The 12,811-nt window shown below is 37.2% G+C and overlaps 1 protein-coding gene across 6 annotated transcripts in view; it reads left to right on the plus strand.

Moving 5' to 3' along the window:
* KIAA1549L (KIAA1549 like) overlaps nt 1-7,596 on the plus strand; it is a 104,314-nt gene extending 96,718 nt beyond the window's left edge. For all 6 annotated transcript variants that reach the window (XM_068685093.1, XM_068685088.1, XM_068685089.1 and 3 more), the window contains one exon: nt 1,958-7,596. In XM_068685093.1, the coding sequence (XP_068541194.1) occupies nt 1,958-2,239 (282 nt within the window). In that variant the 3' untranslated portion in view covers nt 2,240-7,596. The remainder of the gene's footprint in view (nt 1-1,957) is intronic.
* Nucleotides 7,597-12,811: the final 5,215 nt, after the last annotated feature.

Below are 12,811 nucleotides of genomic sequence, written 5' to 3' on the forward strand. Positions count from 1 at the left end.
TAGTGCCAGGGAACTGTTCCTTTCTGCTGTGTACAGAAAGGGACAGAGAGGGAAGTGAGAAGCTGTCTAGAAAATAACTGACGATATAGAATTCAAAGGAAATGAGTATTTCTTTCAACTTCACTTACGTGTTACAGAGCTTTAAACCAGATCATGTTACAGAGACTTTTTCACCCTTCTGCGATTTAGCAGAAGAGAAAAAAATGTAGAAACAAAACATTTCTGGTTTTTAAGTAGAAATAGAGACTTAAAAATGAGATACTCGTCATGCGTCTCCACTAATGGGACTGTAAATAAGACACCAGGTAGGCATATGAAATAGGAGATTTGGCAACCAAGAGCTGTCTTGGAAGCTTAATTTACCTAAATTAACCTTTTCTCAATTATAAGTTAAGTATTGACACACTGAGCTTTGTGGGTGAAGAGAAATGCATTTATTTTCCAAATTGCTAGATACTGCTCAGTGAAAGTAGGGACCTGGTGGCCTCTAGTGGCGTGTTCAAGTTGTATTACTAAAATGTTCGTCTGTTGAATAATCTATTGTCAACTAAACAGAGGCGACTGCATTTCATGATCAGTTTTGTATTGCACCTGTTTCCCATGCTTGTGCCATCACATCATATTGAATACGTATGACGTTCTGTGCATCTCTTGGTGGATATCCAAGATCCTGCAGAGCATGAGTAAGTCCTAGTAGTCAGATTTCATAGGTTTTTAGATGCCTGAATTGTTGAGATTTTCAAAAGCACCTAGGGGATTGTAAAAGTCTCATGGGACCAAACCCAAAATGGGATTTAAATAAAATTCCAAAGTTGTCATTCTGAAGTTCATGCTGTGGTCCCATAATCCCTGCGGGGTATTTAAAATTGGCAGAGGATCACATCTTGCCATTTGAGTCTGTTTGCAGACACCTGCAGTTCTGAAATTCTGCTTCTGGCAAATCCACCAAAGCCGAAGCCTTGGTGGGTCAGGTACCTTACACATCAGCCTGACAGAAATCCAAAAGTTAGGTGAGACACCTGGCTGCCTGCCTGTATTATATATACTTATATAAGACTTCAGTGTATTTAGAAAGCTAAAAAACATGTATTCTTCCTACTTTGAGCAATATAAATTACAAAGTTAACTTTTTAGTGTTTAAATATTGTGGTAGCTTATTGGTTACCTTACAGTAAGTGTGGTATTCTGAGCCATCCTGTTCATAAAAAGCATAACTTGAATTTCCCTTTCTTTTTGTTGGAATGGATTGCAAGGACCAGTTGGTACTAGTGAGGTTTTCTCAAGGAGAAATTGTCTTGTCCTAGTGATGTGTTGTGGGTTGCCTTTTGAAACAGCACAAAGCCTTTGAAACTATTTCCTAGACTTTGCAAGACATAAATACTATTTTATCTGTCAGATAAAAAACAAAACAAAACCAAAGCTTCCGAGAAGTTTAGTATGAACGTAAAGACTGGTATCACAGTTCATGGATTTTGGACAGAAATTTAATAGTCACAGGGACACTAAAACTAAACAGCTTAAGTTATTGCTGCAAACCAGCAAAGTCTTCTGTCCAATGTTGTCAGCGTCCTGAAATACATGTATAGTAGTGGCTATTTGAAAGAAAAATACTTAGGAGAAATAGTAATCAGAGGGGACACTTTCAGAAAATCTGCCTCCTCAGTCTTTTTGCAGCCATGATAGAATTGCACACGCAGTGTCCTAGTATACTGCAAAGTATTTTTGTATTTTTGCTGCCACAGTTCAGAGAGTTAAGTTTATTGATGTGCATTCGTAAATGGCACATGCAAAGATATAAATTTGTCAACTGACACTTCGGAATGTGAAGCTTACGTTCTTGTCATGGGTTCGTATCTTTTGCATCTTACTCTGCCCCATGGAGGTTTGTGTTACCCTGACGGGTGGTGCTAAGGATCAGTTGTTCTGTATAATTCTGTGTAATTGCGATGCTCTACAGGTTCCACTGCCTGGCTACATCGAAGCTTACCCAAGGCCCCGCTACCAACACAATTCTCCTTCACGACTGCCTCGCCAATACAGCCAGCAGGCGAGCATGCATCCCAGCCTGGAACAAGCTCCTTTGCCGTCTGCCACAGCTTCTCAGCAGAGCCTGACAGAAAACGACCTGTCCGATGCCCCTCTCACCAACATTTCTACAGCTGCCCTTGTAAAGGCAATAAGAGAAGAGGTTGCTAAACTGGCAAAGAAGCAAACAGATATGTTTGAGTTCCAGGTCTAACATCTGTTGTGCACAGTAGTTGTATCATATAATTTGGAGTAGCCAAGGAAGTGATCCCTTTAATTTTCACTCACAAACTTGCTGTGAATTGTGCCAAAGTGATGGCATTTTTCTCCATGTGAAAAGTCAACACTATGAAATCACTTACCGTAGAGCAACAAGACTCTGCAGATATGCATTCTGCTTGCCAGCTAAGGAAATGCTGCCAGGTAACTGTTCAATTCAGATACTATAGACCATATGCAATTGTTAGTCACTTAGCACTTGTACTATGACCCATTGTCACTAGAGATGCTGCTGAACATGTCTGTGACACAGTGTTTCATTTGCAGGCCCAAAGGTAGAGCTGCTGAAAATAACTCCTGCATGTCAAAACTTTATTTCTTTGGTTAAAGAAGAAAACACAGTATTACACAGAAAGCTGGAGGCCATGGTAGGTGTGGTGGTTGGTGGCCATGTTAATTGCTGCGGGACATTGTACAAGGAACGTTGATTTCATCAACATGGACTCGTTCAGTGTTTTCTTTCTGGAGGCTGTATTTAAACCAAAAGAATCTGCGATGAGTGATACACATAAATGTCCTGTAAATACCCCCGATTCTCCTCATCCTATTAACAGTACGATGAAGTGGAAGAAGAGAAGACTGAAAGAGGTTAATGATATTTTGATAATTGGTCCATGAATGCCACTGATGAGTTATGGAGGAGAATTTTCAGTGTGAGACAACACAATGCATGAAGAGCTAACAAAGGAAATTGGTGCTAGAAGCTTCCAGGAGAAATAAATAAAAGAGGTTATTTGTGTTTGCTCTATATTCAGGCTTTCCACTTTCTATGGATGTGAAGATGGTAAACCTGAGACCTTTGAGCAAGTATTTCCAACCTGGAATAATGTATACGCCTGCTTGTACAAGACGACCTCTGTTTAACACAGTGTTTTGTTTCTCTTTCTTAAGCAACGATATCTACTGAAGTGCTACGTGAAGCCACAGTGGATCTTGCAATGGAACAGTGAATACACACCTAGGAAGTTCTGAATGTAGAGGACCTGATTATATATTAACATGTAAATAAGTAAACGGTTAAATGGATTAATGAAAATACTAATGTGCTGTGAAAAAGAGAGCATTTCCAGAAGTGATGCTGACTTTGTGTTGTTCAAGATAAAGGTCACAAATTGTTAAGCTGCATTATTGTATGAATCCAAACCCAAAAGAGAATCAAACCAGTTGAATGGGACAAAAAGGTTGTCTTTTGCAGTTGTACAGAATAGTTGGAGATCATGAACAATTGTTTTCAGTTCCTTTGCCAATTAGCTTTGGGAACTGAAGTTGTTGCAAAATACATTGTGTTGGGCATGTTTGATGTCAACTGGAGTTAAAGGTAATGTACTTCATTTCAGTAAGCTATCCTCAATTGCGTATGCTATTTTGTCTGTTCATTTCCTTTTCTTGAGTTTCTTTGGTCTTTATTGGGGTGAGAAAGGGAACTTGGTTTAGCTTTTTGGCCATCAATAAAATGAGAGGAGGAAAGAGGAGACTAGAAGAGGGGAAAGAAGAAATTGATGAAGCACAAACTTTTAAAACAGAGCTATTTTTTCCCCAAAATAATTATATCATAAACCCTGAGATTGTGATATGTAGTTATCCTAGAATACACAGATATCTTCTGCTCCGAGACCTTAGATATTGCAGAAGTTTTTGGAATGCTAACTGATCTTTAAACGAATGTGAAGTTTCATTTTTATTATTTAAAAATCAGATATAAATAAAATGTATTTTTGTAATCTCGATGTATATATGTGCTGTATATTTATATAAGTGACTAATCTGCTATAGTCGAAAAATTTCCATAAATCAAGTGAAAAGAAAAGAAAAAAAAAGAAAAAAAAAATAATTTTAATGATCAATATTAACATGCTGTGTCTGGAATACACAAATGGTGGCTTGGATACTAAACAACCAAAGAAACTCAATCTTTCATATACATATAAGTCTACTAAAGGCAGACTGCTGTCTAACTTACCTGTCCGCTAACTAACACTGATCTTATCAGTGTAACACAATACATCCAAATGTCTTTTTGCATTGAGTTAACAGCTGCCTAAAAATGTTGCATTTAAAACTCACAGCTTGAAAGATACCAGGCCAAACTCAGCGTGCCATAAAAATAAGTTCTGTTTGGCCTCAGTGGGAACTCAACCCACTGAGAGCAAGGCTGAATCTCTGTATTGGTTTTCATCCATACGTGCAAGTTTCACTAGAATCATGCAAACAATATTGTACTTATTTTTCAGTTGGTGTATTTAAATCACTGTAATGTAAGTGCAGACATAATTTAAGACCAGCTTCATTTTATTTAGCCTAAGCTGTTTAATAACTGGCTTAAGCTAGCTTGGTAAGTTAAATCTTCATTTAGTCAGCTGCCTTTGCATCAGCTTTTTGAATGATTCTTGTCATTATTCCGGTGAAATTTTGTATGCAGATAGGGCCTTCTATGCAATGGGAGTGAAATGCCCTCTGAAATAAATTTCTGTATTTTAGACACAAGTTTTGCAGGGTTATCCTAAAGCTGCAAGTGCGGAAGCAGCAGCAGTCATGCAGACAGGAGTGCTGAAGCAATATATCTGGGAAAGGTCATGTTACAACCTAGTCCCAAAAGAGTCACAGGAGGTAGGATGTATCAGATTTAAACAGCATCTTCGGGACACTCAGCTCTGCTTGTAAATCTCTTCCCATTCTTAAGCTTAAGAGATTTAACTGTTCTGTCAAAAAATGTGTGAGGGTGAAGCCAAGCATGTATCTTGCCATACTGAAAATTTAAAAAGTTTGAAAATTACGTACGTGGTGTAGGGTTGGGATACCTGCATGCAAGCAAAATGAACAAAATAGAAAAACAAAACAAGAACAACAAAACAAACAAAAGAACCATATAAATTGCCTTCTAGAAGGACAAACCATTTCAGTAAAGTTAAACAAAGTACTCTTCATACAACTGAGGAAGACCTGTTAGACTTCAAAACTCAATTTTGTTTGATATTGTATTGATGATGTGCAGTCTACTGAATATTCCCTGAATCATCACTCTGAAACCATTGTGGTACACTTTTATTCGCAAAGGTATTTTACATTCTTCATTCATAATGGGTTTTTATCTTGTTTGTAATGTTTCTATATATTTTTTTTTAAGTACAAAGTAAGATTATATCTAGACAGTAAGGACATTCCTGGGAAAGAAAAATCCATGCTGTAATATTTATATTGTCTGAGCACAAAGCAATGAAAAAGTGAAAATATAGTGTACAAATAATTTGTAAAATAATAAACATTTTGTATGGCTACAATTACAATATAGTTTTTCAATATTGATTTTGAAGCAGAAAGTTTACCTGTTGAAAGTTAGGACATCATCAGAACATGTTGGTGTCACTTACTCCAGTAACAACTTAGGGCTTTTCTAGTAAATGCCCCAACTTTCTTTAAATTGTTGCTAATGTTAGGATGGAAAAAACTCTTTTCTGTGTACAGAAATGTTGATTTTCTGACTGATACTTGTCTTCAGATTTGTAAATCATTAATAGAAACATGGACAAATGAAACACGTGTAAAATTACTTCTCGGTAGGTGTGTAATGACCATTCTCAGTAGGTATACATACTGTGTGTGATGCTTTATTAACATTACTAAAAGAGTAACTTTTAAGAGGAGAAGAGGGCATTCTTTGACAGTCATTTCTGGAGACAAATATATCTGGAATTGTGAGGAGCTGTAACGCTGTAGAAATTCAATTATTTTTTTTAATCTAATAATATTCTAGATAGAACTTGATAGAAATGCATGTAAATCCTATATAGAAATGGGAAAATTATCATAAGTAATGATCATTTCTTTTTCAGACTAACTTTGAAAAGGGGAGACATGGAGAACAGAAAATGTAAGCTAAAACTATGAAGCAGGTAGAGAGCAGCATTGGATTCTGTGGCAGAACTGATGTGAGGCCTCTGTCTTGTTTAAGGGGTGATAAATAGAAAACTAACTGCAATTTCGGGGAACATTTCAAGATGTCTGTAAAGAACGAATTAAACTTTAATGTATTTTTTTCAGTCCTGCATTGTAAATATAAGAGCTAAATGCCTGCTTCTGAAAGTCTGAGGAAACTTGAAAGCAATGATAGTTTTCTGAGCTAGCATGAGAAGCTGCTTCGTTTTGCTGGCCTCGCACTACCTGTCCACGTGTCAGCAGCTCCAAGCACAGTGTCTAAGGTTTCTGTAAAACAGTGATGGTCTTGACCTTATATTTCTTGTACATAAAAAAATTTCTCAGTGGCTTCTCATACCTTGTTGACATGCGATTGGGTAGGAGTAGAACAAGTGTGAGATAGTATGAAGGACGTTAAGGGGTCAGAAGTACCCTAACAGTCTGGAAGCCATGCATCTTCTGATGCTTGCTACGTTATACCTACTAGAAAATGGTTGTTTATAGTAGCTGTCCTTGGAAAGGTGCATTGCTTTCGCTGTTAATGACGGATATGTATTAATTAATACTTGGTCCAAATACAAGAATGTATCAATTAATGCTTCCACTCCATTGTGCAAGCCATGTGCATACTCTGTATAGCTCCACTTGAGAACGTGGCAAAATGAGCATGAGAGCTTTCCAGGGTTACTTAATCTCAAGTTGTATGTCATTTTATATGTATTTTACCATTTGAAAAAAAAATGTGCAGACACTATGCTAGTATATTAATACTATTAGCCTTTTTTCTTTTTTATGGGCTTTCTGAAAAAGAGGAAAGTTTGGTCTACTAAGGTAGGAGTGCTTACTTGTCACTACTACCGCCTTCTCAGTCTGCTATCATATCTGATGGATCAGATCTTTCCCCTCCCCACTTAACTCTACTTCTACAAGGGTACAAATACACAGTTGTTTTTTTTTTTGTTTGTTTGTTTGTTTTTGAGTAAGTCGTGTAATTTTGAAAATAAGTATAGGGGGGTAAATAACATCTCTGTGATCTCTCCAGATACGTTATTGGTCTGCTGAGCAATTTTTCAACACAGTGTGCATTTAAAGAGAAATGAATCAGCTCAAGCCTGTTTACTATAAAGTGATTTATACATCTACTGTAGATTTTGTAACAGGTCTATGTAGAATCAGTATGGCAAATGGTTACTTAAACTTTCTATGCTAGACTTTCTTTTCACGGGTTAATGTTTTGAACATAACTCTAGGACTGTGTAAGATTGTGTTGCTTATCAAAACACTTTGAAGTGTAGGCATGCAAAATGAGGATGAGTACTCATTGAGAATGCATTTATGAACTGTTGCCTTTCTCTTGTAAATAAATAATGTAAAAATTTACTTGTGGAAATGATATTTATATAGGTCAGTAAATGAATTGGATACTGACTTGGTCTATAATGAAGGTTTCAAGATGGCTAAGGCATACAGGCCTGCCTGGTTAATACTGCAGTATCTTTATTGAGAATAATTGTATTGCATACCAGTCGTTACAGCATCAAAAGTATTGGTCTTATCCTGCATGCTTGGTCCAAAATGTTTGGCAGTACCCGGTGAATGAAAAGCAATCAGAAAACTGCACACCTTGGATCCCTGTTATCCAGGAAAATTTTTGTCAGGACTGTAGATAAGACACGGGAGATGGAACAAGGATTTCAGCGGGACTCTGAGGCAGATACACTACAATGTGCAATATGTTTGCCCTTAATACACACAGATGTAAGAACTACAGTTTTTTGAAAACTAATTCTTAGATCCACCTGTTTGTGCCCACCCATTTCAGGTTCCTTAAGCTGTACAGAGGCAATAATGCAGGTTTTTTTGTTACAAAGCTTATGAAAGATAAGAAATGGGTTTTAAAGAGTTAGGTGGTTAAATGCCTAGCAGATGTGTTGACAATAATTACAAATGCCACGAAGAGATGCTTCAATAATTTTTTTTTTTTGCATTTGGTAAAAATAATTCTTGTTTTAAGAAGTGCCTGACTTTTCAAAAATTGCTGAGTTCATTAATAGTAATTGTCAAGGAGTAGCATATTGTATTCTAATAACTTTGTAACATACTAAATACACACATTCTAGGGCAATAATAGGTCCGAAGGATTGTAAATGATACCGAAAGTTGATTCCACTAAGTACAGTATTTTTTGAGGAGGTGATTTTTTTCTTACAAAGCATGTCCCTCTGCTGCAGCTTGGTGCATTTCTATGCTTTGTAAACCAATGTTGAAACACCGTAACACATTGGCAATAGTTAAAATCAAGCATATCTGGCAAGGAGCACTGATTTTTGCAGGCTCCAGTGGGACTTTGTAAAGAGTGCCTGTGTACGTGATTAACTTCTTGAACTGTTAAAACAGAAATTTGTGTGTCCTTAACTCTGGATTTTTACAAGGAATCATCACCAGCAAACTTCACCAACATATACGCTGAGACGTGATGCAACAGAGTACAGGAGTCTACACCAGGCATTTACCAGTACTTTAAAAAGCGAGTGGCTGTGGTAGAAGAATATGTGTTACACCTTCTATTTTAGCAGTGCATGGACACCAGCTACTTGGGGGTTGATAACTACGACAGAACAGAGTCTGAAATTAACTGCTTGGAATCGATTGTAAGGTATTTTGTTAGCTTTTGATTTCTTTGCTTGTTAAAACAGTACAAAAATAACAATATTAAGAGCATCTTCTAATTCAGAGTTATAAACATGGGAGATCTGAATGCAAGGAAAATTCAGGTTTGTTGTTTGTTCTTGCCTTTATCTCCTACTTTCAACAGTGCAAGCAGAAAAAAAGAAAACACTTCACCCTCCTCTAAATTAATTTCAGTGTTGCTTCCTATGATGGAGGGACTGACAAGGCTTTTTACGTTTCATACTTGTATTGGGTTCTTCAGACTGTATTCAAGGTCATATTGGATAGAGAAAAGGACAGTGAAGCCAAATATTATGGAAAATAAAACAGAGCCCTTCTCACTCAAAGGTAGGTTTAGGATTGAACAGCCCAGCAGTAAGAGCTCAGTGAAGGGGCTGTTCTGGGGAGTACTTTAGGTCTGGTTAGGAAGGAAATGTGCACAGCGCAGATATTCCTGCCTTATTGGACTTCTCATTTTCATTTGAACAACTTTCTTTTGTGGCAGCTGTGCATTTTGAATTTAGCTTTTGCATTAGTGTACTCCAACAGCCGCTCTCTGTAGCTCACTGATGTACTGCAGGTGTGACAGAGATAGTGACTAACATACGTGATGTAATTATTAATTAGCTATGGCACTGTGTGGCTTGGGACCATATTCTACTGCGTGATACTGACAACGTCATGTTAGCATTAAGGCAGCATGAATATTGATAATGTGTTCCATTGAAGTTACAGACAAAATGCATGCTTGTTTCAAGGAGAGTAGGGTTGATCCAGTATTCTCTCAGTGACTTAACTATCACAAGCATCTTATAATCATGTGAAGACAGAAAGGAGGATAGCTGGTTACAGGCAGCTTAATCTGGTTGTGCCTCAGCATCGCTGTCTGTAAAGCAGGGCGGAGAGAATGCCCCTCCTCATTCTGCTGGGAGGGGTTCAACTGATAATGTTGGGAACTGTGAAACCCTGGAGGGGAAGCTGGTACTTCAGTATGAAGCATTATTTGTTATTTCGTGGAGCTTGGTAATTGTTCAGGACTATAAATTACCCAGTCCTCTGGGGACACTGAAATACAGATGAATTCACAAGGGAGCAAACCCCTCCTAATGCTATTTCAGTATGGTCTAGGAAGCCTTTCTAATAACAGCTTCTAATTTATTTTTATTTTTATTTTTATTTTTATTTTTATTTTTATTTTTATTTTTATTTTTATTTATTTTTATTATTATTATTTTTTTGTTTACAGAGATGCTAATATATAAATTGTGTCGCTTCCTATAATTCATCTCCATTTTTGATGACATTCACTTCTCTTGCATCTTTGAGTTGTGGAAAGGAAAAGTGCTGTGTAATTACAAATATCCACATTATCTTCATTGTTTACAGTTTGATTCAACTGAACTGTAATGGCTGTGTCTATTTTTAAGCGTGTTTCAGCTGTAAATGGGTAAATTAGTTTTGTTAAGCCAGTTAGAGCTGCGAATTTGTGAGTAATTTGTAAAGCCAAGTCTAGGGACTAAACTGAAAGAGGAAGAGAATAACCAATTAAGATTTTATACTATGCAGTTGGAAAGGAAACCTCCAAGAGCTGGTTCCGTTTGCAATTACAAACATTGCCCACACCAGTGGTTGAATTTTACTTTTCACTAAAAAAACATGTAAGATGTTCTGGGTCATTACAAAATGGCTGTTTTTACTTTGAACTGGAGGGTGATCCTAGAAATGAAGCTTACAAGCACATAGTGTAGGGGTTTTTTTTTTTTGTGTGTGTCAGGTGCTGTAGCTTAGTTGAAGTTGTACATGTTCTTTCTTGGCAATTTTGCACATTAAATAAAATATGTCTTAAAATCTATGTTGCTACTTATTGATTGCTTTTGCTGTGTTCCTTTCTGTAGATCAGCTGCTTTTAAGCGTGAGCATGCCTTTCATTTGGAGCAGCCAGGCTTCTGGGCTGCATAGGGGACGTGCTGCTCATGCTCTCAAGAAAGAACCTGGCAAAGGATAGGGAAGAAGTTTAAAGAACTCCACGAGATAAAACGGTGTATTTCAGCAGTGGTGCTCCTCTGAAGAGAGGCATTTGCCTGCCTTACAGAGGTGAGCAAGAGAGTAATCAGCAAAGCATGAGGATTTTGAGGGCATCTTGTGATCCTGTGTTTCCTTTGTGAATTTTTGTCCCTACCTTCATTTTGTCTGTGCCCTCCCCTATTATTCAGTTTCTATTCTTTTTGCTAGCATTTAATCAGGCCTAAGTTTCCTGCTGTCAGCCTGATGTGGAATGAAAAGAAAATGGAAAATGCAGGTACGTGTTTTTGACAGTACTGCTTTTGTGTAATTTGCAATTCTAGTCATTTGGAATAAATAGTTCATGTTACTACAAGGAATAAATCTTCCTCTTCCTCCCTCTTTTTGTAGTTTGAGGGAAAAAAGAGGCAGGAAAGGATCTTCCCAAAATAGAAGATAAATGAAATTCATAATGTACATATCACTGTAAAGTTTCGGGACAGATACTGTTACGTATGGATACGTTAAGTTGTCAGTGAGAGTGCTTAAATTGGCTCAAGGGTTTGTTCTGGCTTTTCTCAAGATACACCAAGATTTCAGCTGATTTTGCAAATATAAGTTAAACAACTGACTAGGAATGTTAATAATTTTATGTTTCCTTAGAAAGACCAAGTGCTCCACTTATCAACTGCTAGAAAGCCTTCCTGGTTAGCACCTTTAACTAACTTACATTCAGTAACTTGAGAAAACCAACTACCCAAGCAAACAAAAGGAGCCAGGATTTCTAGAGTTAATTGCTACTCTTGATTGCCCTGCTTTATGCATAGATACTAGCCCTGAATTTTCAGGACAGGCGAATCTATCATGCAGCATTCACTACTGAAAACAAAAGTCATCTTATGATAGTTTAGTGCTTTTGGATTTCCTCTGTAATCTGTCCCAGAACTAATTAAGGCAGCTTTGCTTCAAGATTAATTTACATCCTAATGATCCATTGTAATAATGCAGAGTATCCATTTGGAGAATTAACATAACAAACTCTAAAATAAAGAAGCAGCCTGCAATTTGATGGGCCCAACTGTTTGGTACAGAACCCTTTAAAATAAAGCTTAAAAGTATTCTTCCTTTCCAATGGCTTTTCATCTAATGTTTCCTATCATAAAACAGCCAAAGCCATTTCAGGTTTCCAAATGAAAATCCTGAGAGTGCTCCATAGGAAAGCACACAAGTATCCCTGCAGCTGTGGATGCTGTGCTGTCAGCGAGACAGCTGTCATTGCTCAGCCCTCAGGTTGGCTGAGAAGATGCTTCCTGAGAAGCCTTCTTTGTTAAGAACTGGAAATGAAACAGAGCAACCTACTGATGTTTTGAAATCTTTGCCCAGGAATCCAGAGCATAGCCAAATGTTACTTTCTTGAATGCAATAGGGATAGATTTGTTGAGTCACAGGGCAGCTATATGAAAGAGATCTGAGCTGTGCCAATATGTAAATGTCAGGCTTAACCTTCCCTTAACAGTCTAAGAGAACAGAAGCAACTGAAAAACAGATGGCACATGCTTTGTGAATAAAGGTATGCAGTAAGAATGCTCATTGTATTTCAGTTAAAACATGTTTATTTTTATAAAGGGTACAATTAACAAATCAGTTTTCAGATGTGCTAATTTGAAAGGAAAAAAAAAACAACGTGCCTACAAAGATGAGAGCAAATTACTGGATGTAACAAGGTCAAGTGGAAACAGAGAAGAGAAATAAAGGTAAATAAAATGTTTATGGCCAAGTAACAACCAATACATGCTTCGTTATGTGTAACTGGTTGTTTGCTTGGGCTATTAATACAACCTTATTATTCTCTCTAAATTCATGCACATGAACGTGGTAAATATTTCCAACTGAAATTGCAGACTGATTAATCTCAGGCAGAAAC

This window comes from Anas acuta, chromosome 5, assembly GCF_963932015.1.
Source record: "Anas acuta chromosome 5, bAnaAcu1.1, whole genome shotgun sequence".
NCBI classification, from domain to species: domain Eukaryota; kingdom Metazoa; phylum Chordata; class Aves; order Anseriformes; family Anatidae; genus Anas; species Anas acuta.